General features: G+C 43.9%; 1 protein-coding gene across 50 annotated transcripts in view; it reads right to left on the bottom strand.

Annotated features, from left to right (window-relative positions):
• Positions 1 to 27413, bottom strand: part of MAMLD1 (mastermind like domain containing 1) — a 144324-nt gene that overhangs the window by 48841 nt on the left and 68070 nt on the right. For 25 of the 50 annotated variants that reach the window (XR_012429786.1, XR_012429787.1, XR_012429785.1 and 22 more), the window contains 2 exons: positions 19877 to 20035; positions 2771 to 2845 (listed from right to left, as the gene is read on the bottom strand). The exons of 5 other annotated variants lie outside the window; for them this stretch is intronic. Coding sequence is in view for 37 of the 45 variants with exons in the window: in XM_074028884.1 (XP_073884985.1) it covers positions 2771 to 2845; positions 19877 to 19972 (171 nt within the window). In the remaining 8 variants the exon portion in view is untranslated. The remainder of the gene's footprint in view (positions 1 to 2770; positions 2846 to 19876; positions 20036 to 27413) is intronic. 20 more of the 50 variants (XR_012429788.1, XR_012429789.1, XM_074028876.1 and 17 more) reach the window with 2 other exon arrangements.

The raw sequence follows: 27413 nt of genomic DNA, 5'->3' as shown, positions 1-27413 counted from the left end.
GGTGGCGAGGAAGGGGGAGGGAGTGAGTGACAGTGCCCCGGCATCTTTTAGAAACGAATTCCTTTCTCTCCATACATAAATGCCTGCAGAGTCCCATTTCAGAATCCAGCAGACAAAGCCACCAATGTGATCCCCATGACCTTATAAACATTCATTAAAATGCATTTCAAGGCATGTGATGGCCTCCCCACCCCCTAAATAATGAGAAAACAAAGGTTTCCCTTCTGATAGAGACAAGTTCAGCTCTGAAGTCAACATTATTTCTGATTCTGTCTGAACAATGACATACGGCAACTCTTCCCTTTCTATATTTCTAGTCCAGAATGACAAAAAAAGGGGAAAAATTTCTTAGAGAAGGTAGAGATTATAAGAATATAGTCCATGTCCATAAAATGAGCATAAACAGAGTAAAGAATATAACTTATCCAAAGAAGTCTGGCAGGCTGTTATAAATGCTTAATTTTGAACAATGTAGCTGGAGGTTTAACATGGACACCAATAAAAAGGCCAGCAAAGGGTATGCACTCTTCCTATTGGGCAGGAAGATAAGAGGTCAAAGGTAGCCAGGAAAGAGAAACTCAGGGAGCCTCATTTTCCCTACAGAGGGCACTGGGCATGTAGGCCCTGGGCAAAATTGTCAAAAAGGTGAAAATCGCCTGTGGCTTATTTAGTCTGCTGTTTCTTCACTAGCACCTCACCAGTTCAGCTCAGGCCAATTTGCTAGTCGGTTTTCCTAGTCTCTTCTCTTACATCCACACTCCATGAACAACTTTATTCAATATTGTTACATTTTCCCCCTGTGAATTTTGAGGCACCTGATGTTGGCCAACTAAATTAGACTTCACGCCCTCTGAGGACAAGGATGGTCCCCAGTAGACTATCTCAGAAGAAAGTAATGAAGATGTTGTGGGGCATGATGGAGGTAGCTGTAGAATAGATAAGAAAACAATGTATCAGGAATGTGTTTGAAGAGACAAAGAGATGGGGGGTGGGGAGAAAGAGAGAGAGTGAGAGCAAGGGAGAGAGAAAGAGAGAACGAATATGTCTGCATTTGCAAATGGGATCAGATGAATATCCATGTGCATAGTATCAATGCCTGTATTTGGGGATGTGTTATTTACATGTTTATTTTCAGCAGAATATTCCAGCAAACTGAAACTGACCTTTCTGTAGAACAAACAGGATTTTGAGCATTTCCAAAATTGCAAGACATGAGGCTCTGGAGAATAGCAGGGTGGTTGGGAACGGCAGGGAACCCTGAATGCTAATGCTGCTTGGCTTCAAGAGGAGTCAGTTACATCTCAGGAGCAAATCTCTGAAAATGGGTGGTTTGGAGCAAGAACCTCAACCTACAAATCGGGGATTTATTGGTGTCCTTGATTCGCCCTGAGCCAGCACTCCATGCAGGCAGATGCAGGCTGGGGTGGAGGAAGGGGCCCTGGAATGCGCATCAGAAGACTGGCGGTTAAGTCCTAGCTTCTCCGTTTGTTGTATGGCTGTGGGCAAGCCACTCCCCTCCCTGAGGCTCAATTTCTTCTTCTGTAAAATGGGTACTTGGCCTACCATATGTGCCTCACAGCATCAGTGAAAGGTTCCATTGTACTCACTGAGGAGAGCACTTGGGGAGCAGTAATCACTACTGATGTCATTCTCAAGGCCCTGTGTCCTCGCATTGGGCTTCTGTTGCTTTCTTACAAATAAGGATGCATTCACTAGGATTGGGGGATGGGGTGGAAGTAGGGACAGGCAAGCAGCTTAGTCCTGACAGCACTGAACTGACAGCCAGCGATGCTGTCTTGGTGGCTGAGCCTGGAAGCTCCTGCCTCCTGCTGCTTGCCACCACCTGCCACTCTGAAGGCTGCCACAGTCGTCAGCCTTCAGCCACCCTGACCTGAGGGCTGGGGCTTCAACAGGCTTCTACCAGAACTATCTGAGCAGCAGCCTGGCGTGGCTGGAAGAGCGCTGACAAAGGCAGAGATGAGCAGACCTGGGTGGGCAGTGTTCTAGAACTACTTTCACCTTTTCTGTAGTGTAAGCATGCTAGTTGGAAGAACTGACAGCTCTAAGAATGATGCTCAACCTATAGATATATATGAATTTAATGAGCTCAGAATTTGTATTGTACCATCTCCTGAGAAGAATCAAAGTATTCTGCCATTGAACAAGCATTTCTTGAGAGCTAGCCTCTAACTCCTAGACTGTCAGAACTGCTGGGCCCTTCAAGACAGGCTGCTCCCACTCACTCATGTTAAGCCTGGTGAGGCCTGTAGTCTGTTTTCACAGGAAGAAACCCTCACCCAGTCTTCTCCAAACACATTCCCAGGTTCTGTCATTAGTGGGATAGAGATGATTACTGTGGGGAGAAGAGAAACATCTGGATGGATTTGGTGAGGCTGACCTATAGAGGAAGCAGGTGGTGCCTGAGGGAGCTGTAATAGAAGCTGAAGGTCAAAGGAGAGGGCCCTGTCCCAATCCAGATGACCCCGTTTCTGCTGGACCCAGGTTCACAAGCTTAATCTGTATTTTGCCTGAATTTGGCTAACAAGCCCAAAATCACATAGGCAAAGGGAGAAGTGGAGGCAGAACCGAGGTTGGAGGCCAATAGGGCCACAGGGCAGAGGTCATTTAAGCCCAACCTTCTCACTTCTCCCTGGACTTTGCCTCTAAAGGACCTTGTGGTGTGACCTCTTGCAGGTCCCTTTCACACTCGGGGCCTCAGTTTCCCCACTGTAAAGTGAATGGGTCCCAGCTTTGGTAAGCTTATGCTTACCTGGTGCTTTCTTCCTGGGCTGCTCTTGTAGAGAAAAGATAAATCTTCTTCCTCCATCCACGAGGGCTTCTTTCCCTGGGGGTGAGAGTAGGCTGAGGAGAGCTACTTGCACACACTCTTAAAGAAAGTATTATCTGCACCAGCTCAGTGAGAGGCACAGATCAGACTGTTACTTGAATCAAATTATGAGCCTCCCCAAATACATCCATGACATTTAAATAGGGAATTACTTGAACATAGACTGTGGGGTCCGGGAGACTAGCAATGTGAATCCTGAGAGTAGCAGGTCTGCACTTGTTGGATCAAGAAAGGTGGCCTACAATTCTGGTCAAATGAGCTGTGCTTATTGACATATTCTATTAGAGAGTACTACCAAGTCACCAGTCACCAGAAAGGCTGCCAGCTCTCCAACCACCTCGAGGCAACTATCCTGAATGGGGCCTTAACAAGCCTAAGAGAGGGCTGGTTTGGTTCCCAAGCCAATATTTGTTCTGCTGTATGTCAGTCATATGGGACCCAAACCAACCCTCTCCTAGGTGCCTCACCAGTTGCTGCAGGGATCCCAATTTCAAGTTTGGTTTTTTACGGTCAAAGTCCAGCATAGACTAAAGGAAGGCGTGGTGATGATTGTGTTAAAAGAGAACTCCAAACCAGTTTAACTCTTGGACACACATCCTATCTCACCATGGTGCTTCCAACCTTCTAGAGATCATGGACTCCTATTTTCCGATGACAAAGCCCCCCACAGGAGTGTTGCCTGGCCATCAGGGAGTGCCTCTGTAACTCAGGGTGAGATCCCACTTTCAGTCCTCCAGCTGTGGCCCAACCCTGCCCCAACCACCAGGTCTGGCCTGTCCTAGGCTCTTAGGTACGGCTGCATTGTGAAATGATGGCTACAGAGCTGGCATCTCCTATAGTCTAGTTCATCTAGTGCACTACCTCATAGTTAAAATAAATCTGTTTAAGCCACTGAGGGTGGTTCCTAGTGCCAACTCCAAGAACAGGAAGCTTCCCTTTCTTGGGAGGTGGATGGTTCAGGTCAATGGGAGCAGGGCAACCACAGTAAGTACTGGACCACAAAACAAAGACTCCATGTGTGGCTTCCATCGAGTCCCTCTCCAATTGGTTTGGCCTTCTCTGTCCCATGCAGCACTTCAGCAAGGGGGCTGGCTGAAGGCTATGAATTGTGTGGAGCCTCCTCATTGCGGTCTCCAACCATCTGATGCTGGGAAAATGTCACCAGGATGCACCCCTTTTCTACAATGCTCTAAAGAGGCAGAATAATTCAGAGGTAAGAAAGGAAATACTCCACCAGGGACCCGGGCAGTTCCTACAAAAGCCAGACTTTCCTTCACCTAGGGAGTGACAAGACCAGTGGAAAACACTCTCAAGCAGTAACCCCCAAATGCTCTGCGAGCTGGTGGGGTCCAGATACCGCACAGGCAAGTGGGCTGTCAAATCCCATCATCATGATGTAAATATCTCTAGGCTGCCCTGGACTGTGCCTGACCCTGTCCTCAGCTTTCCACACCTCCACCTAGAGCCCATGCACAGAAGGACCACCCAGGAATGCTGCAAGTGTAACTCACCTCCAGGGCCACCCAGGGAGAAGGAGGGCAGCCACGCTAGTGGCTCCAGGCCCATTTGGGTGGTGGTACCTTCACACCACAAAGCCCAAACTGAGGCCCCAGATTTGGCTGATGAGGGCATATTGAACAGGGGACACTTATGCTCTTCCCCATTGCCGCCTGGTCTCTGGCTACCCGGACATGGCTACCTGTAGATCCTCTCACAGGTGCCACCATCTTGGCTGAGTCTCCTGATGCCAGGTCCCTGAGGCAGTGGCGGGCTTCTTGCTAATGCTGATGGAATTAGGAATGGGATAGGTGGGGAGGGCCCTGGACTGGGCCCTGATGAGCCAAGTGGGTTTTTAGAGGGGCTACTGGTGCATTTTAGGGACAGGACACCTGGCAGAACCAAGCTTGGGCAATAAGGAGCCACTGCTAATCTGAGAGCTAGAAATAATCAGGTTCTGGGTCATTATTAATTAGGGTAGTTTGGGCTGTGTGGAAATCACATACTATATGGGGTAGCCACAGCTCTCCCTCCAGATAATCTCTAAGACTTCTGATTGGGACTGTGTGAATGCAGTAGCAATATCTCTTCTTACTGCCAGGCCCTGCTAGTCCTGCCTCCACGCCCTGGCTGGCTCCCCTTATGATCTGACCCATGCCAGGCTGCCATAGTATGTTACTTCTGCACTAGCACTCCTTGGGACCTGCCTCTCCACTGTCTCTCAGACCTTAAAGAACTATACAAACCCAAAGGGCTCTTCCCAAGAGAATTGATATGACTTGAGGTAATTCCATTTCTGGAAGCAGTCACTCCATTTTCTGCCTCACTCTTTCAGTACTTCACAGAGCAGGATGATCCAGGTGCCCTTGTGGTGAGGATCTTTGTTCAGGGGAGTGTGACTTTCATCAGGGTGGCCCAGATAAACCCAGTGGTTTTGTGTTTTGGAGTGGGAGTGCCTTCCCAAGAACAGGACATGGGATTGAACATGGAAGCCTGTTTCTGGGCTCCATGTCTGTTGGATTGGCCCCATCAGATGAGTGGCAACCTTGCCTGCGGGCACTCTGACCAGGGCACACAATCCTCTGCCCAAAACTACTGGAATCACAAGACACAAATGACTATTGTGGTACTAAGCACTTTGTATGCATTCACATAGTTATCTTTACAACTCTATGAGAAAGATATTCCCATTATCATCCTCATCTTAGAAATGAAGAACAGAGTTGTCTGTAGTTTAGAGGTTTATCAGAGAATCATCTCCAAATTGGTAGGGGCTGGAACTTGAGTGTGAGTGGCTAGAGAGAACAAGGAGCAAAGATTAGAGTCTTGCCTGCCTGTCTTCCTTCCTTCCTTCCTCCCTCCCTCTCTTCCTTCCTTATTCCCGTCTTTCTCCTTTCTTCCCTTTCTCCATTTCCTTTTGTTTTTAGTAAGAGAGACCTGATTTATAAGTAGACTTCAAGAATGACTTTGGAATACTTACTAAGTGACAGGCACAGTGCCAAATGCGTTTTAGGCTTTACCTTAATGCTCCCAGTGACTCAAGGAAGTTAGTATTAATATGATCACTCCCACCCTCATTGTACAGATGAGGGTGCCCAGTTGAAGAGAGGGAATGTCACTTGCTTAAGGGCATGTGGCTGGCTAAAAAGTGGTAGAACCAGGGAGTGAACTTGGGTTTGTCAACCTCCAGAGCCCTGTCCTTAAGCAGAAGTGGGGCTTGGAGGAAATGGGCCAAGATGGCATTCAGATGATAAGGAAATGGTTGAAGGAGGGCTAGAGCTAGAGAAAGAGAGAGAGAGAGAGAGACTATACCAACTTCCTCTACAAGCAGGGGACATAACAAGAGCAACCAGTTACCAAGCCCCTGCTTCAGCCCTTTTAACTACATCAATTCCTTTCATCTTCAGCGTAACCTTATGAGGTTAGAAATTGGGGTACTGAGATGAAAAGGCCTTTGGTCCAGGGCCTCCTGGGGAACACACAGTGACAGACTGCCAGGAAGGGGCAGTCAGGAGACACATCTGCTGGACCCACGCAACCTCCCCCTCCTTTCCTGGCATGATAAAAACCAACCCCATTTGGATTGCAGTGGCAAGGTCAGGAAACAAGGTGACAGTCCTCGTCATTGCCAGGACACCAACTAGAGTAGTTTAAATGGGGCAAATAGAAAAATAGTCGCTATGAGAACATTTAAGATCTGCCCTTACAGTAAATTTCAAATATGCAATACAGTATTATTAAATATAGCCGCAGTGCTGTACATTAGATTGCCCAAATTTATGCATCCTATAACTGAGAATTTGTACCCACTGACTGACATCTCCCCATTTCACACCCCACCCATTGCAACTCTCAGTAACTACTCTTCTACTGTTTCTATGATTTTAAAAAAGTTCTATGAATTCAGAAACAAACAGAACTAGATGAAGTTATGGATGGATGCATTGACTAACTTGATTGTGGTAATCATTTCACAATATATAGTATATCAAATCATCACATTGTCCACCTTAAATATTACACATTTTTAATTTGTCAATTATACCTCAGTAGAGCTGGAAAGAATAAAGAGAAGAAAAAAAAAACAGTTGCTGGTTAATCAGAGCTTTCTTCCCTGTACTAAGGTGTTTGGGTCTCTAGTTTTGGGACTGAAGCTTATATAATCTGGAGTCCTCTTATGAAACAGAATATAAAATTAAAACAAAATTAGGTACTGGGCCTTAGAAGGCTTGAGGGATGAACTTTGAAGCTTAGGCCAGAGGTGACCTTACCTCTCTCTGTGCTCCAACAGTAGGCTAAATAAAATGGCAACAAGCTTCAGACCACGCAGAAAATTTCCCTGCTTGAGAAATTCAACTGCTGTGTAGGTGGGAGAAGATTCCAGAGACACCTGATTAGTTCAGAACACCTAGAGGGGCATCCTGTCTGTGATCTCTTCCTGCTAGGACACACCAAAGAGAGATGCTGCTATCAATGGCCACATTTCAAACAATTTATGTCCAGAACATGCCTCCATAGCTCAGCAAAGGGGCCACATGCTTACTGAATAAACACACTTTAGCTCCTGAGGGCCAACTTTTAGCCTGCAGAAATATTGACCCCACTTCGTAGATTTAGAGCCAGGCTGGTGAGCTCTGATGCCACGAGAATCTTGGCATCAGAGCAGCTGAGGCTTGGAGGGAATGTGGGTTAAGGAGTCAGTTTAAAGACTCTTCCCATGGTCTAGGTCCTCTCTTTTTAAATTGAGGTAAAATTGACATAGCATGAAATTAACTTTTTAAAAGCGTACAATTCACTAGCATTTAGGACATTCACAATGTTGTGTAACTATCACCACTATCTAGTTCCACAACTTTTTCATCATCCCAAATGGAAATCCCCCTCCCCCAGCTCCTGGCAACACATTTATCTACCTTCTGTTTCTATAAATGTGCTTATTATGAACATTTCATATAAATGGGATCATGCGATATGTGGCTTTTTGTGCCTGGCTTATTTCACCCAGCATCATGTTTTCTGGGCTCATCCATGTTGTAGCATGCCTCAGCACTCCATTCCTTTTGTGATTCATGAAATTAACTTTCATGTGATTCATGAAATTAACCAAATAATATTCCATTGTGTGGACGTGCCACACTTTGTCAGTCCATTCATCTGATGGACATTTGGGTTGTTTCTGTCTGTCTTTTGGCTATTGTGAATAGTGTTGCTGTGAACATTAGCAGACAAGTTTTTGCTGAACACTTGTTTTTGGTTCTTTTGGGTGTATACCAAGGAGTAGAATTGCTAGGTCATGGAGTAATTTTATGTTGAACTAACTTTTTGAGGAACCGTCACACTGTTTTTCGCAGCCTGGATCTTCTTGGAAACTTGCATCATTGGAGGCATATGGAAGAGCAGCAGGGAGAGCTAGGACCCAAAGCTGATCTCCAGACTGGCAGAGAAATCTCTGCAGCTTCCTTAGAGAAGCACCTTTCTGTTCCTGCTGCTGGTCCACACCACACTGTACCATGACCTTTGCTAGTACCAGAGGTAGATGTAGGCAACACTTTTCCTATCTTCAGGCCAAATGATGGCATCCAGAGGCTGAGGGCCAAGGGAAAGAGCATGAACAAATGCAGTGACCAGGGAGTTGGCTTCTGTACCTTCTTAAGGCCAAGTGCCCTTTCCTGTCTAAAACTGCAACTTGAACAGTGCTTGGTAAAGCCCTAATATCCTATGACAGAGTTTGGGGAGACCCACTGGTCACTGCCATTTGAGCTGGAAAGGACGTTGCACTCTCTTCCTGGCTGGGAATGTGCCTTCTAGCATGGACTGCATTTGCTTCGGGCAAGAAACTTTTCTGAAGGCTTTGTCTTCCGCAAGCCTACTCTGCTGCACCCACTCTTCTGCCTCCCAGCCCCTCCGGCTCAGCTCTATATCTGGAACCCTGAAAAGGTGAGCTCATCATATGCTCCCCCATCTATTCAGCCATGCGGGTAATCCCTCTAGATCCATCTTTGGGAACAATATGGCCAGAATCAGCAAGAGGCGTATCTGCACAACAACTCAGCAGAGACTGCCTGTGCAAGGGGTGTGTACCTGGCAGGTTGGTTCTGCATTTTTATACACATACAGGATGCAGCTTCTAGTAGCAAAGACTTTTTAGGGCTGTATGGGGGGGGTATATCATGTTCATGCACTCACAGTAGGCTAAAGGGATCCATATAGACTCTCAGGATGTTGCACTTTTCTAGACCTTCAGATCCAAGTCTTGGTGTTACCAACTACAGGCCTTTATAATATCCCAGGCCCTTTCAGTGGACAATGCACTTTCTCTTTCATCATCCTTTGATTCTAACAAGAATCCTAGGAGGTAGGCAGTGCTTTGCTCAGGGTCCTTGTTACACATGGGTAAACTGAGGCAAATGAGTTGCAGGTGGCTTACTAAAAGTCATATAGATAGTGGCAGAGCAGAGTTTGGCACTCAGGGGTCCAGAGTTCAGCCCAGGTAGCAGAACCCCAAGAACCCCAGGCATGTATAGTGGTGGATGTGTGGACACCTCAGCAGTAAGTCAGCCTTCCCTGAATGAACCCAGAGGTAATTCTGGGGTGCTAAAAGAAAGGCAGATCATGTCAGCTCTTCACACTTACACTGAGGATAAAAAATCACTTTTAGTTTCAACCACAGCATTTTGACTTGCCTGTAGGGACTGTTGTATTTGACCCAAGGTTTTCCAAACTGTACATCACAGGATAGTGCCAGGTAGCAGTGACCTCAGAGAAGAAATCTCCTATTGTAGTTTTATGATATACATTAGGGTAGCTTGGCTGCTGATAATTTGCTGATCCTACTGGGCCCTTAATGAGCTCTCAAGTGTCAGGGTACACTGACTGGACCACTGCACACTCCTTGCACATTATAGGCTTTGTAGGCAAATGGATAATTTGATTATACAAAAAGAAGAAGAAGAAGAAGAAAAGAAGAAGAAGAAGAAGAAGAAGAAGAAGAAGAAGAAGAAGAAGAAGAAGAAGAAGAAGACCTTCTGCACGACAAATTCTGATAGAAGAACTTAGCAGTGTAGGGTGATTAGAGGGCTTGAGGTAAGCCCTGAGCCCTCATGGTCTGTTTAAATTTTGTCTCTAATTGGTGGTCACCTTGGGCAAGTCATTTTTCCCTCCATGAGCCTGTTTTCTTTTTTTTTTCTTTCTTTTTTTTTTTTTTTTTTTGAGACGGAGTCTGGCTCTGTCGTCCGGGCTGGAGTGCAGTGGCCGGATCTCAGCTCACTGCAAGCTCCGCCTCCCGGATTTACGCCATTCTCCTGCCTCAGCCTCCCGAGTAGCTGGGACTACAGGTGCCCGCCACCTCGCCCGGCTAGTTTTTTTTTTTGTATTTTTTTAGTAGAGACGGGGTTTCACCGTGTTAGCTAGGATGGTCTCGATCTCCTGACCTCGTGATCCGCCCGTCTCGGCCTCCCAAAGTGCTGGGATTACAGGCTTGAGCCACCGCGCCCGGCCAAGCCTGTTTTCTTACGTACAAAATGGGGAAAGTAAAGCCTTCGTAAATTTCTTGTAAGGATTGCATGAGCTTAGCAATGTAATTAGCATAGTGTGTGGCATAGTGTAGATACCAAATAAATATGATCTCTCTTTCTACTCTTGAAAATGCAAACACATTCTTTGTGGTCCTAAAATAGCCTGTAACATGGTTTACTCAGCAGCATTTGCTATTCAAGGCAGATCTGCCTTTAGTCATTGGCTGCGCTCCTGAACAGCTGTGTGAAAGGCTAACTTTTGTAAACCAAATCATAATAAAATGCAGCAAAAATTTGTCACTGAAAGGAAATCCTCAGTATATCCTTTTATGAAGTGAAAGATCCCTCATGCAAACTTATCTTTTTTAAAAGTGCGCATTTGGAGATATAGCCCTTTCTTATGAATCCTAAATCAATTTTGGCCATAGACCCATGTTGATGTCCCACAGTCCCAAAGCACATAGCAACAAGAGTAGGTTCTGTATTGAAAATACTGACAATTTAAAAACACGTACTTATTTTACTGTATGTGGACAGTGTCTATGATTGCATCATGAAAAGTGTCATTTAACCATGTGCATGTACATGAGAGAGATAGAGAGAGAGAAGTGGTAGGGTGGTGGTGATAGAAGGGATGGTGATAGTAATCATGGTAATGGTAGAGGTGATGGAGGTAGTAATGACAGAGGTAATGGTGGTAGTGACGATGGTGGTGGTGGTAATGGTGGTGGATGTGGTAGTGGCAACTGGGATGCTGGGATGGTGGTAGCAATGGTGATGGTGGTAATGGTGTTGATTTAAAGGGTGGTGGTGGTAGTGAAGGTGAGGGTAGTGGTGGTGGAGGTCGCGGTGGTGTGAGGGTGGTGGTGGTGGTACTGGTAGCAATAGTGATGGTGGTGATGGTGTTGATGAGGGTGTTGGGATCAGGGTGAGTTCCCACAGTATATTTCATTCTGGTTGTACCACTCTGTCATCAGCACACCACTGACTGGGACAGAGGAAGAAGGTTCACTCTGAATGTGTTATTAACGGAAACCTCAAAACAATCTGTCTCCTCATAGTCATTCATAATTATCTTTTTCTTACCTGGAAAACTGAAACTGAATTACCGGGAAAAACACAGGAGATTTTTGTTTGTTAATATGCTGCCAATAAAGTAATTTTATGTCAAATTTAACTACAGGAAAGGGCAAGGCATTTTCTAAGTTCCTTAGATGTCATGTGGCTAAAAAAAACAAAAGGATGGACAGCAGTTAGATACTGTACACTTAGCTGTTTGAAGCCATATATTCAGAAAGCAGATGTTGGGAGTTGGTGTTTGAGGACTGACTTCCTGGAGGTATTTTATGTAGGCCAAGTTCATTGTTTTAAACTCTAAGGACTTGACTTGAGGGAGGAAAAGAGGCAAGAAAATGTTTAGTTTTGCTGACAGCATCACATGGGCAGCCCTAATGCTAGACAACTTTAGGGCCTGAAGCTTATTATAGGAAAAGAAGCACCTACAGAGTGGCACTGGGCTCCCCTACCCTACAGAGATGAAGGCATCTGACAGTAAAGGGCAGGCAGGGCTGCCTAGGGGGCCCAGAACAGACACCTCCATGAGAATGAGCACAGGCCAGGGAGAGAAGTGGGGAACCAGAGAGAAGGAGCTGGAATTCTAGTGGGACAAACGATAAGTGAACAACAAGAACAAGATAAGAGTATATGCAGTATTCTTTCAAAGACTGAAAAAATAGTGATGTGATATAAAAAATAGTGATGTGATAGAATGGCTGGTGGCTCCGAGCAGGCCAGGAGAAGGACTGGGGGCAGAGCACTCTAGGCAGGAGGGCAGCAAGTGGGAAGGCTCTGGGGTGTGGCTTTTGGACTGTTCCAGTGACGGGCAGGCAGCCAGTGTGCCTGTCACACAATGCACCAGGGAAGTAGTCGTGAGTTTGCAGAGGGTCTTGCAGGCTATGGGAAGTGGGTTGGATTGTATTTTGTTTGTAGGGAAGCCATCGGGGGGCTTAAGCAGAGGAAGGATTGGCTTCGTCTTTTTGAAAAAGATCTCTCTGGATGCTGATGGAAGGAGAAATGGAAGGAAAAGGGACAGTTTTAGGGGCAAAAACTTTTGAGAAGGGTGGAATTGGGAGTGTGGAGTTGGGGCCAGCTTTGGCACAGGAAGGGAAGCTAAACATGTGGCCGCGTGAGGGCCTGTAATTCTACCTGAAATGAGTACCATTTATTAGGGTAAACAAATGAACCATATGCCCAGTGATACAGACCAAGTGTTGGCAAACTTCTTCTGTGATAGCCCAGGTAGTAAATATCTTAGGCTTTGCAGGCCATGTGGTCTCTGTTGAAGCCCTGTGTAGTAGACAATATGTTAATGACTGGGCATGACTGTGTGCTAATAAAAGTTTATTTACAAAACAGCCTGTGGGCTGGATTTAGCTCACAGGCTGTAGTTTGCCAACCTCTGACCTAGAGCATGAACTGAGCATCTTCTTGGAAGGAAATAAGTTCTTTCCAAGTTGCCTTCCTCACACTGCAGGGGGCCATGTAGGCCCGTTGTTCGCAAGAGAGTGGGTGGGCAACCTTTCTGAAGCAGAAAAACATAAAGATTTCTTCCATAGTGCAAGCAGAATGACCATTTCCAAACCGTGCAAGTGATCCAGCAGTCCCAAAAGTTGTTTAACTTCTCATTGTGCACCTGTTCTCAGGTGCTCTGAAGCTTCCAGCGAGAGGAGAGAAACATCATCCCCTCCAGAATTCCCTTGGGCCCTGCCGTTATAGTCTTGTACATTGTTGAACAATTTGCATGGGCTAGTGGATTAAAGCACACCCTCCACCCTCAGGCCCTCAAGGATCTCTATGATAACACAGTCTCACCTTCTACCCCTTCCATCCCCATCCTAGGTGCTATGGCCAACCTTGAGGCTGCCATGTTAGGTCTATGCATTTCCCACCTTCATCACGTAACTCTCTGAAGGCCAGGTAGTTTCCTTTTCATCTTGGTAACCCCAAAGCCTCGTGACAGGGCTCAGCTGGCATCTGCAGATGTGAATGAACTACTGGAGAAAATGGTACTCTGCAAATAACTGCAAATAACTCTGTTCTCTTCCCATTTCCTATGTAAGGCCTAGAGACAACGACCTTTAGATGCATCCCTTCCCCTCTGTATGACACTGGCCTTCTCTTGTGTCCAGCAATGTGGGTGGCCTACATGATTTCTAAGGGACTTCTGGCCAAGATGAACAGCAGCTGCATCTTATTGAGCATTTACTATGTGCCATCTACTGAGCCACAGCTCCAGGGACATAGAAGCAGGAGCTCTCAGGGTCAGGGCAGTGATTGAGCAAGTGAGCACCTATGCCAGCCCTGCCTCAGGATGGGGACTCGAGAGGGTGATGGAAACCTGCAGCACTGGAGGGAGGCAGACAAAGACAGGCCTGTGCTGAGGAGGCCCGGAGCAAGAGAGAGGGAGGCAATGACAACAGAGACATGCCTGGGCCTTGGGTTTGAGTGCCCAGTGGTCAAATCCACTTCCCTGTGGCTGATGCTTGCCTTTCTAACTTTGGAATTTAAGGGTTGGAGATCTGGTGAGAAGGGAGGAGGGAGACGAGGAGGAGAAGGGAAAGGCAGGAAGGAAGGGGAGGGAAAGGAAAAGTAAAAGGGGAGGAGGAAGGTTTCCAACAAATTATTCTATATCAACTGTGGAAATCAAAATTTGTTGCCCAAATCTTAGAAGCTCATGTCGCTCCTCCCCAGAAGTCTGGAATGCAGCACCCCAGGGGTAGCTTATAACCCAAATATCTATCTGTAAAAAGGGAAACACTGGGCTTTTCAGCTGTGGATTCTCAGTAAAAGCAAGAGGCCTCAGCCTACACAGGCCAGCCCAGAGTTTGAGGAACCCCAGGCCCACGCCCACAGGGCTGGCCCCCGGGTCTGCATACTCCCTAGAAATGTGCACACTTCTGAGCCTCAACTCTGTCCTGGAGTTCAACAGCATCCCTCTCCTTCCTGGGGCAGTTCCACCTCCAGAAACCTGTTACCTTGGGCCTTTTGTCAAGGAAGCTGTGGGAAAGAGCTAGGCAGGAATGCAGTTGAGGCCAGCATGGGCTCCTAAAAGTTCAGAAATAGGCAGTGTCATGCTCCCAGGTGCCTGCATAAGCCAGCTGAAAAATGGAGCTCCCCTCACCAACACCCTCCCTTCAAAGAGACTGTGATTTGCAGGTCACTGGTTTGCCGAGCCAGGCTACCCAGGCAGGACCCAGATGCCAAGCCCAGTGGTGTCCTGCAAGCTGAGCAGTGCTCAGTTCTTGCGAAAAAGGTCTGTGTGAAGGCAAGGCCTCTGCCTGGCTTCTCGCCCCAGTTGGGTGTCTGGAACAGGAAGGAGCCCTTACTGCAGGAGAAGGAGGAGGGAGCAAAGGGAGCGAACAGCTACGTGCTCCATGGGGAGGATCCCCAAAGTAGAAAGGCACATACACACTGCAGCCCTTGACCCAGAATGCTCACAGCTACATTACAGATTCAGGTCTCCTCAGTGCAGTGGAGCTGCTGATGAGACTGTGGGATCCTCAGGGGTCAGGACACACATTTCCCATTACCCTTCTGATGGCAAAAATCCTCTGAGCCAATGCCAACCTCTGATCATTAAAAAAAAACGTGCTCACGGCAGTGTGTGGTTTAGGACCATGCCCTGTGTGGTTTGGAACACACGCACAACCATACCTTGTTCATCACCATCCCAGAAACCCTGACGCAGGCAAAGAGCAGAGTTATTAACCCTACTTTACTGATGTGCAGATTGAGGCCCAGAGGCTCATGCAAGTTCTCAGTAAATGGCAGGGACAGTTGCCTCTAGATTAACTGACCCCTGAGATCACCTGGGTCTTGGAAGGGGGCCCATACACATGAGCTCCCCTCTCTTGGGGCCAGATTTGCACCTGTGCCGTGCCTTCAGCCTGCATGAAGTAGGGGATGTTGGCAAAGACTCAAACCTCTGAATCTGGGTTTTCTCTTGAGGCTTCTAAGGGAGCTGTTTCGACCACTCACTCTGTTCCCAGCTGACTGCCCCTGCATGGGGTTTTAAAGCAGCCTAGCTTTCTGCCAGGCTTGGCAGTGGACAATGCTGGTCAGTCAGAAGGTACCAGAGAGCTACCAGAATGAAGTAAATGTGCTTCTACTCTTTACCTGTTTATGGGCTGTCTCTGCCACTGGAATGAAAGGCAATGAGAACAGTGCCTGGCCTGCAGAAGGCCCCGGAGATACCTGAGCTTCTAATCTGGGAGGGGAAAGCATCAGGGTAGGAAGAGCTTTGGAGGCAGGGCACCCGAGTTTGAGATCTGAATTTACAACTTCCTGCCTGTGTGACATTGGGAAAGTCTCCATCCTTTCTGAGTCTCAGTCTCCACCCTGGGGAAGTGGAAATATCAATCTCTGTGACACAGAAGCAAATGAGCTAATGTGCACAAAGTACCTTGCACAAGAGAGATGCTCAACCACTTGCCTCCAGGGTTCACCAAGAACTACAGAGTAAGATAGATTTGTTCCCAGTGGAGGAAGCCTGGGAATAATTTGCCCCTAGACTATGAATTCCTGGGGCTCAAGATCTAGCACAGGGCTGGGCACAGAGAAGGGACCCTGGAAACGTAGCAGGAGGCCAGAGATAAACAAGCCCTTAGAGCTCATACCCATGCCCTCTGACTTCAAGAAGAAAGAAACCTGCTCAAAGTCTCACAAAGAGCTTGCTCCAACCCTGGAGCAAGTCTGAGGTCTCCTTCCTGAGTCCAGCACTTTTTTTTTGCAAGAAGTATATGCCTCCAAAGCTGATGGGCACAAATCTTGAACCCCATCACATACACACCAAGGGAGGAGGTGACTAGAGCTCCTCCTACTGGGTATGCCTAAGGTCACCGGTCTAAAGAAAAATGACCGACAGAATGGGGCCAGTACTTTTGTAGCCATCCAAATGTCCACATACCCTGTTACACTAAGGGCTCCTCTCTCCCCCTTCTTCAGCCCCCCTTGCATTTAGAGGTGAGAAAGATGTGGGCTGAGGGGTTGTTTTTCGCCATATTGTAGACTGAAAGCACACTGCACTTGGGGCCATCCAAATGAGGACCCTTGACGTAGCGCCCCACCTTCTGGATGGCCATCCTTCTGAAAGTCACTGAATTTCTCAGACTTTATTCTCTTTATCCATAAAGAAGGAGAATAATAATAATCCCCCAACCCTGCCCAACCACTGACTGGTTGGGAAGCTCAGAAGAAATACTGGGCACGGCATCCCATTGTAGTCTGTAGAGTGAATCGCTTCTTAACATTAAATGGCTGAACACAGAAGATGTGCAAAGACCACTGTGTCCCCTTCCTCCTCCAACTGAACATTTCATGTCCTGCACACCCCCGTTTTGTCTAGGAGCTGCCTTATGAAGGGAATAGGTGCCTGCTCCGAGCTGGAGGAAACTGCCACTTATGGTGAGGTGTAGACTGAGACAGAGATGGCATGTGACATGCACACTGAGTCTCAAATGTTCAAAAAGTCAAACTCTTCTGTTCCCCAGATCGCCAGAGTCATTAAGCAGTCACACTATTAAATGAATGAACAGACGCTGAAAAGGTACTTGCATTACTGAGATTTCTTATGGTGTGGCCCTTGCCTGATATGTATTCAGCGTTTTGTAGTTTTCAATATGCATTAGAGTATAGTGGTGATGACACTGGTCTCTGAGTTTGTCACTTTCTTCTATCTGTGACTTTGGTCAAATTGCTTAACCTCTCTGAGTCTCGGTTTCCTGGAGATGATAATAGCTTCTTCTTCCCAGCGTTATCATGAGGATTACAGGAGATAATGCTCCACGAATGCTTAGTAAAGTGCCTAGCACCTAGTCAATGCCGAATTAAAGGTGGTTATTCTTACTTTTGGTTCATTTGAACTTTGTTCTCAGGGAGGGCAAAGGATGAACAAAGCCTCATAGCTAGTGAGGAGTAGCTGCAAGACTAAAACCCTGGTGTTCTGAGCCCTAGTCTTAGGCCAAGAACAACTGTTACGTGAGATGCGCGTTTTCCTTCAAGGGAGCTCACAATTATTTCCATGTAAATTCAAGGACTGCTTAAAGAGAACTCTCCTCTGGGACTGGTATCAGTTTATTTTAAGATTGATTTGAAACATGTTTTTTGTTTGTTTGTTTTCTGGGAAAGAACAAGAGAACCAGTCAAGCTGAATGCCTGAAGCAAATCTCTCTTAGCGATGCTTTCAGGATGAGGGAGAGTGGTGCGAGAAATATGCTTCCAGATGCACAGGGTTTCCTGGGACTAGGGTTCAGGGTGTCATCCCTGGCTGTTATGAAGTGTCAGAAGGAGAACAAACAAGGGAAACATCTGAGATCCAGCTAAGGCTACACCCTGGAAATGCAAGCCCAGCTCTTGCAAAGGACCTGCTTCGGCCACTCACCTTCCAGGCCTTATAGTAACTTGTTTGGACAGCAGGTTTCTTGGCGGACTCACAGGCCATTCTGCTTTTATTTGGTTAACCTCAGTCCACAAGCACCCAGATGCTGAGATCCTCAGTGTGTGCAGCAGTTTCATATTAGCACTGGGTACCTTTCTGAGACTACAAGGATACTGTACAGCAGCACCTGTCATGTCCAGTCAAAGGAGTGGGCTCTCTCAGTGTCATCCAATGCTGTTTCAACTGTGAAGAAGACCATCTGAGAGAGTTGCTTTTGGAGCCTAAGACAAATTTTTAAAAATCTTTGATCTCCTCAACTGGGGTGAATTCTTGGTCTAGGACAGCTTGAAGTTTTAGAAAGAGTCAAGCCACTCAGAACCCAACAGGGAACTCTTTCAGAGAATGAGGTGTGGCATAGAGGAGGCAGAGGGCTGATCTTGATCAAGTCCAAAGTGTGACTCTAGAGTAATGAATGTGAATTTTTGGCAAAGTTTACAAAGGGCTCTAAAGGCCATCTGCAAAGAGAAGCCAAGCCCGGAAATGAGGTAAGCAATGACAACTTCTCCAGAGTAAACGCACAGATGGCCACTCCAAGGACCTATTCTAAGGACAGCCCCCACTGGAATCTGTGCATTCAACTGTGCACTGATCAAAACCAAAGCAGTTACTTACTGGTCACACTTTTTAAGAGTGTTGGAGGAGTTGGGGAGAAGGGGAAGAGGACCCCTGCATCCACAGTCCATCAACCTTTTCTCCTACAGTTTGGCTCAAGTGAATGGAAACAAGTGGGAAACAAAAGAGAAATTTAAAGTCATGCTAAAACTGATCATGGACTCTGGGAGCATTATTAGGTTTTTCTTTACTGACTCAATTGTTGATCATAAGAGAGAAGCATGAAATATAAAGGGTAATTAGAATGGAGGTTAGAGATTTCTTTCTAGAAGAGGCCTAAGGCCTGGAAATTTGGACAGTCTGCTGGTCAAGTAACGTCTCTATCTCTGCCATCCCACCTGATTGCAATCTCTGTGAGAACTGGTGACTGCAGTAAACAGTTTTGTAAATGTCTACATGCTCAACTTGATAGCACATTCTCAATACACTGTTGGTGGTTGACAATGAGGAAACAAAGAGAAAACAAGATTTCAATCGCCTCCTTCCACATCTGTGCACATATCACAATTCTAAAATAAATAGAAAGCTGACTTGCTGAAAGTGGATTGCCCTGGGAATTGGAGAAGACAGGCCCTCTAGTTATGTGAAATGGCATTACCTCAGAGCCCAGGGCTTCCAGTTCTATGAAAAGGAAGGAAGCCGACCCACGGCTCTGTAAGAGCCATTTCCTCTCTGCTCTATTAATTTCAGAGATTAAGCAAGCCACTCCTCTGTGGCCCTAATACCCTGAGATAATAGCTATTGTGTTTGCTGCAATTCCTGCTAACAGAGCTAATCTTGGTAGATTGGTGGTGTTGCCGGCTTTTATTGTCAAATTAAACTAGTCAATGGCTCTCATAGTCCCTTCTATCATCTTCCTGCTCCTAGAACTACCACTAGAATCCCTAATCCTGAGTTTCAGAACACTTGGATGATATCTGAGTTCCCAGAGAGGAAAGTAGAAGTGTGTCAGATGAATTTTTAAAAGGACAACAGGGCCAGAAAGTTGAACGGGAAGCCCTCTCTGTGCCCTACTCACTAGCTTTTTGTTCTCAGTCATACTAGGAAGCTCGTGCGATATATCTAGTGCTTGCCATTCTGACTGGCTTCTATTAAGAGAAAAAGTAACCTCGTCTTCCCTCTCCTCAGCCTTCCTCATTTTTCTTATTGAATGAGTGCAATGCAGTGATCACTACTAGACTGGGAGTCCATATGGAGCCTTAGACTGTATTTCCAGCTCTTCTAGAAACCCACAAGGGGTGGGATCAGCTCATCTCCTAGATCTCTTCTAGATCACATTTGAGTTCTTTATATTTTGAGTTGGACCCCTGCCACCAAGTTTGCACAGAAAATTTCAATAACACATCTTATGTTCAAGTTTAAGATTAGAAGCATTCAACACCCCCCTCCCCCCATGGCCCATTGTCTGACCGATTCCTGGAGCTTTCTGGGCTCCTGACGATTTCCCACCATGGCGAAATGGGGAAGCATGCTCTTGATTACAAGCCGACTTTTCCAGTCATCCATTGTTTGACCTGCAATTTTATTCTTGACTCTCCAAGGCGTTTCCCAAACGACCTAGACACAGGGCTTAGGGAGACAAAAAGTACACTGTCTTTCAGATATGAAGATGAGACCATTGACCCCGTGAATCACAGACTTTCACTCTGAAGACAGGTTTGTGTGGAGTCAGCCACATTCCTTTTCCCTTCTTCCCACCCACCACCCTCATTGAGCACCCCAACCCCCAAGGATGAGAGGCATTTCTGTGAGACAGTTGGCTGGGATAAAATGACAGTCCTTGACCAGAGGAAAGAACAAAGTTCACTGGAAGGCAGAGGGGTGGATGGAAGAGCAGCTTCATGTGACTAAAACAACACTGGGCCTATAGGCATGGTATCTGGGTCCTAGGTCTGGATTTGCTTTTGTGTGATATGCAGTGGGATCCAGGGAAAGCTTCCTCTGTTCTATGAGATGCAATTTCTTTATATCAAAACATGGTGGCTAAATTAAGTGATGGCTTAGGGCCTCTTCAGTTCCACTAGAGTAAGTCTTATGGTTCATAGAAGCAGCAGCCACCAACTGTGGCACTGTTAGGATACAGCCAAGTGAGCTAACAGTTCAAAGCCTGACAGATACAGGAAGGGAACAATGGATATTGAAAGGGGCTCATGAAACCCTGGTGCACTGATTTACACGAAACTGACTGAGCAGGCTATGATCATGGCTGCTTCTCCATGACGGATAAGCAGACATATGCAAACCCAGGTAAAGTTTCATTTCTTTTTGTTTTTCATGATGTAAACATGAAATAAGAGCTCCACTAAGACATTAATATATAAGGACAGCTCTACTTCCCATAAACCTTCCCATAAACTGCCATGTTGGCAGTACAGCATCAGGCTCTAAAATCTCAATGTCCAAACCTCTGCCTCTGGAAAGATGGAGAAGTACTTTTCCCCATTCTCTCACTGAGTATCACTAAAACCTCTGGACGTTATATATAAAACAAACAAAATAAGACATTAAAAGGTGGAAAGAAAAAAGTATACTGGTTAGGGACCTTGGGACCTGAGCAATGATGCAGTGGCGAGTTCTCTGGATTTTGTTTTTGCCTCATATATACCAGACTTGGAGCTGAAGAAGCCAGAAACCCAGAATGCCATTGGGCACTAACAAAGAAGCCCCAACAAAAGCCTGCTCTTTCTAGCCAAAAGACCAGGAAAGAGGTAGCCTAGCAAGACAGAAAACTTTTAGACAATGACTGCTCTGCTCCAGCCAAACACCATAGAAGAAAATGCAGTCCCATTATATTCCATCAACAAAAGCCAAATGAGGAGCCTAGACTCCACACCCACATAGCAGTAATGAGGTGCCCTTCCCTATCCCCACTAGAGTAGTATCAGAAAAAGCCTAGTGGGGAGTTGGAATTCTCACCACTGCCCAGCAGTAATGAGGAGCTCCACCCTCCCTGATGTCAATGAAGAATAAGATGGTGCCCCCCTTCCCTGCCAGAGCAGTGTCAGGGGAAGTCAGCTAAAACAGAAAATTTAAATAAGATCCAGTCTTATAATGCAATATCCAAACTGCCCAAGTTTCAGTAGCAAAGCACTTGTCATACCAAGAACCAGTAAGATATCAAACAGAATGGAAAATATTATTGGCAGATGCCAACAGTAAGATGACACAGACGTCAGAATTGCCTGACAAGGATTTTAAAGCAGTAATCATTAAAGTGCTTCAACCAACAATTACAACCATGCTTGGAAGCAAATGAAAAAAATACAGAAAGTCTCAGCAAAGTAATCAGAATTCTTAGCAGAGAAATAGAACATATAAAAAAGAACCAAATGGAAATTTTAGAAATGAAAAATACAATAATGGAAATAAATTCAGTGAATCGAATTAAGAAGAGAATGGTAAGAACAGAGGAAGGAATTAAGATAGAACAATAGAAATGACCAATCTGAACAACACAGAGAAGACATCCTGGAAAAAAAATAAACATAGACTCAAGGACATGTAGGATTACAAACAAAGGATCTAACTTTCATGTCACTGGAATTCCAGAAGGAGATGAGAAAGAGAATGGAATGAGACCCAAAAAAAAAAACAAACAAAACAAAACAAAACAAACAAACAAAAAAAAAAAACAACTATTCAAAGAAATAATTGCTGAAAACTCCCCAAATTTGACAAAAGACATAAATCTGGAAATTAAAGAAGCTGAGTGAACCTCAAACAGTATAAATATAAAGAAATCCACTCCAAGACCTGTAATAACGAAATTTCTGAAACATGAAGAGAAAAGCCTTGAATGCAGTGAAAGAGAAATGATACCTTACCTATAGAAGAAAAATAATTTGGATGAGAGTGAAATTTTGGTCATAAACCTGGATTCCAGAAGGAAGTAGCATAATATTTTTCAAGTGCTGAATAAAGAGAACTGTCAACCCAGAACCCTATACTCAGTGAAGATACACTTCAGACATGAAAGGGAGATCAAGACATTCTCAGATCAAGAGACACTAACAAAATTAGTCAACAACATGCCTCTACTAAGAGAATATCTAAAGAAAATTCTCTAAGCAGAAAAGGAATGATAAAAGAAAGAATATTAAACATTAGAAAGGAATAAAGACCAATGGAAAGAGAAAAAATTATGGGTAAATGTAATGGACTTTCCTTCTCCTCTTGAGTTTTCCAAATTATGTTTGAAGGTTAAAGCATGAATTATAACATTGTCTGATGTGTCTGTAAGTGTATGTGGAAGGAATATTTAACACAATTATATTATAAATAGAGGAGAGTAAAGGGGCGAAAGGAGAGGTAGGGTTTCTACACTGAAACTGGCAAAATGTTGACACCAGTAGATTATTATAAGTTAGGTATATATATAATGTAATACCTAGAGTGATCCCTTAAAATACTATACAAAAAGATAGATTCAAAAATGCTATATACGAAACAAATGGAATTCTAAACATTGTTCAAGTAACCCACAGGAAGTCAGAAAAAAGAAAATAGAAAAACAAAAAATCAGAGAACAAACAGAAAACAAAAATAAATTGGCAGAACTAAGCACTAATTTATCAATAAATACAATAAATGAAAATGGTCTAAACATACCAATTAAAAGACAGAAATTGGCAAAGAAGATAACATGATCCAATGATATGCTGTTGCAAGATGCTCACCTCAGATATAATGATTTAGAAAGGCTGAAAGTAGGCCGGGCGCGGTGGCTCAAGCCTGTAATCCCAGCACTTTGGGAGGCCGAGACGGGCGGATCACGAGGTCAGGAGATCGAGACCATCCTGGCTAACACGGTGAAACCCCGTCTCTACTAAAAAATACAAAAAACTAGCCGGGCGAGGTGGCGGGCGCCTGTAGTCCCAGCTACTCGGGAGGCTGAGGCAGGAGAATGGCGTGAACCCGGGAGGCGGAGCTTGCAGTGAGCTGAGATCCGGCCACTGCACTCCAGCCTGGGCGACAGAGTGAGACTCCGTCTCAAAAAAAAAAAAAAAAAAAAAGAAAGGCTGAAAGTAAAATGATGGAAAAAAATACACCATGCAAATACTAATTTTAAAAAGTAACAGAGGTGGCTCTAGCAATATCAGATAAAGCAGACTTCAGAGCAAAAAAATAATAGTAAAATAAAATACCAGGGACAGATAGGGACATTACATAATGCTGAAAGTGTCAATCCACCAATAAGACATAGTACTCCTAAATGTGTATGCTTTAAACAGAAGACCTGCAAATATAGGAAGCAAACGTTTTTAGAACTGAATGGAGAAATAGAAAAATTCACATTTATAGTTGGGGACTTCAACACCCTCTCTCAACAACTGATAGAACAACTACAGAGAAAATCAGCAAGATGTAGAAGAGCCCAATGACAGGTTTCAATAAGGCCTAAATAAAACGTATAGATTGCTCCACCTGAAAATAATATAATTTACGTTACTTCAAACACCCAAGAAATACATACCAATATAGACATATTTTCAGTCATAAAACAATCTGCAAAATATTAAAAGAATTCAAATAATAAATGAGTTTTCTTTATGATGGAATCAAATTGGAAAACAGTAACAGAGAGACAACATGAAAATCTACAAACACTTAGAAATTAAAAAGCATGCTTTAAAACAAATTCATGGGTTAATGAGGTCTTAAAAGAAATAAAAACTACACGGAACTGAATGAAAGTGAAAATACAATGTATCAAAATTTGTGGGACACAGGTAAAGCTGTGCTGAGATGATAATGTATAAAACTAAATTTTTGTGTTAGAAATGAAGGAAAATCTAAAATTAATAATCTAAGCTCCCACTTAAGGAACCTACAAGAATAAGAATAAAATAAACCCAAAGCAAGCAGAAGGAAGAAAATAATAATCAAAATCAGTAATACTGAAAGCAGTTTGATAGCAGAGTATATGGTGACTATAGCTAACAACAATGTATTGCATATTTCAAAATAGCTAGAAGAGAGGACTTGCAATGTTCCCAACATATAGAAATGATAAATATTAGCGACAATGGACACCCCAAGTACCCTAACTTGATACTTTCACAGTCTATGCATTTAACACAATATCATATGTACTGCATAAAGATGTACAAATATTTGTATCAATAAACATAATAATATTAAAGAGAGAAAAATAATAGAGAAACCCAATACAAATCTAGTTCTTTAATAAAATTAATAAAATGTACAAATCTCTAGCAAGACTGACAAAGGAAAAAGGGAAGATGCAAATTATCAATACTCTGAATGAAAGGGAGATACTACTATAGACTGCAGACATGAAAAGGATAATAAGGGACTACTACTATGTATACACATACAAATCGGAAAACTTAGATGAAATGGACCAATCATTATAAAAGCGCAAACTGCCAAAATTTACCCAATATGAAATAATCTGAATGACTATATAATTATGAAAGAAATCAAATTCATAATTTAAAAATCTGAAATGAAAACTTTAAGCCCAGATGACCTCACTAAAGAATTATATTAGTTGTTTAAAGAAGAATTAGCACCAATTCTACATAATATCCTACAGAAAAGAGAAGAGGGAACACCTCCCAACTGATTGTATTACCTTGACATCAAAGACAAACACTGTACAAGCAAGAAAACAAAAAAACCCTGCAGACCAATATTTCCCATGAATATAGAAACAAAAATCCTTAAGGAAGTTTCAGCAATTTATAAAAAAAGATTTATACACCATGATCAAGTTGAGTTTATTCTTGGTGAACAAGTGTAGTTCAATATGCAAAAGCCAATCCATGTTAATCATACATACCACCATATTACCATAATATGCTATGTTAACAGGCAAAGACTGAAAATCATGTGATCACCTCAAAACAATACTGAAAAACGAGAAGACTCACATCCTGATTTTAAGACTTACCACGAAGCAATAGTAATCAAAACAATGTAGCACTGGTATAAGTATAGACATATAGACCAATGGAATAGACTTGAGAATTCAGAAATAAATCCATGTTTTTCTTTTTTTTTTTTTAGACGGAGTCTTGCTCTGTCGCCCAGGCTGGAGCTAAGTGGTGCGATCTCAGTTCACTGCAACCTCCACCTCCCAGGTCAAGCAATTCTCCTGCCTCAGCTTCCTGGGTAGCTGGGATTACAGGTGCCCAGGTAGCCGAGATTACACCACACCCGGCTAATTTTTGTATTTTTGGTAGAGACGGGGTTTTGCCACATTGGCTAGGTTGGTCTGGAACTCCTGACCTCAAGTGATTCGCTCGCCTCAGCCTCCCAAAATGCTGGGATTACAGGCGTGAGCCACCATGCCCGGCCCATAAACCCATAAATCTATGGCCAGTTGATTTTCAACAAGGGTGCCAACACCACTCAATGGGGCACAGAATAGTCTTCAACAAATGGCAGTGTGACAACTGGATATCCACATAGAAAAGAAGGAAGTTGGACTCCTACCTCATATCATATACAAAATTCAGCTCAAAATTGATCAACAACCTAAACATAGGAGTTAAAACTGTAAAACTCTTAGAAGAAAACGTAGAAGTAAATCTTCATGACTTTGAATTTCGCAATGGAACTTTAACTATGACACTAAGAACATGAACAACAACAACAAAATAGATCAATTGGACTTTATAAAAACTTTTGGACATCAAAGGATGTTATCAAGAAATGAAAAGACCTATGGAATGGGAGAAAACATTTGCAAATCATATGGCTAATTAAAACCTAGTATCTAGAATATACACATAACACCTATAATGCAACAATAAAAAAGACAACACAATAAAAAAACAGGCAAAGGACTTGAATAGATACATTCCCAAAGAAGATATATAAAAGGCCAACAAGCATATGTAATGATGTTCAACATCGTTAGTCATCAGAAAAATGACAACCAAAACCACAGCATACCACTTCCCACCCACTAGAATGTCTATAATTTTAAAAAAGGAAAATAACAAGTGTTGGTGAGAAGGTGAAGAAATTGGAACCCTCATACTTTGCTGGTGGGAATTTAAAATGTTGTGCCTGTTATCAAAAACAGTTGGGCGGTTTCTCGAAAAGTTAAACATAGAATTACCATTTGACCCCACAATTCTACTCGCAGATATATACCCAAAGGAATTGAAAATAAGGATTCAAACAAATACCTCTGTTCAAATGTTCTTAGCAGCATCAAAAGTGGAAACATACCAAATGTACATCAATTGATAAATGGATAAACAAAATTTTGGTATATCCACATGGTAGAATATTATTCAGCCATAAAGGGACCAAGTACTGATAACATGCTGAAACATGAATAAACCTTGAAAACATTAAGCTAGCTGAAAGAAGCCAATAACAATAGGTTACATATTGTATGATTCCATTTATATAAAATGTCTAGAATAGGTAAATCCATAGAGACAGAAAGTAGATTGGTGGTTGCCATGAACTGAGGGGAGGGGAAGAATGAGGACTAACTGCTTAATGAATATGAGGCTTTATTTTAGGGTGATGCAAATGTTTAGAAATTAGATAGAGCTGATGGTTGCATAACATTGTGAATGTACTAAATACCACTAGACTGTTATGTGAATTTCATCTTTGTAAAAATATAGTGACAACACCAAATGCTGGTAAGAATGTGGAGAAACTGAATCACTCATAACATTGCTGGAGAGAATGTAAAATGGTACGGCCACATTGGAAAACAGTTTGGCAGTTTCCTTAAAAGCTAAATATCCAGCAACTATATGACCCAGTAATTGCACCCCTGGGCATTTATCCCAGAGGAATAAAGACTTGTGTTGACACAAAACTTGCACATACGTGTTTGTGATAGCATTATTCATAATAGTAAAAAACTGGAAACAACTTAGTAATGCTTCAATGATGGTACATGTATACTATGCAAGACTACTCAGCAATACAAAGAAATACACAGTTGATA

The sequence above is a fragment of the Macaca fascicularis genome, chromosome X (assembly GCF_037993035.2).
Source record: "Macaca fascicularis isolate 582-1 chromosome X, T2T-MFA8v1.1".
NCBI lineage: Eukaryota > Metazoa > Chordata > Mammalia > Primates > Cercopithecidae > Macaca > Macaca fascicularis.
Note: the sequence above shows the minus strand (reverse complement) of the source record. Positions and strands in the feature narration are given on the sequence as shown.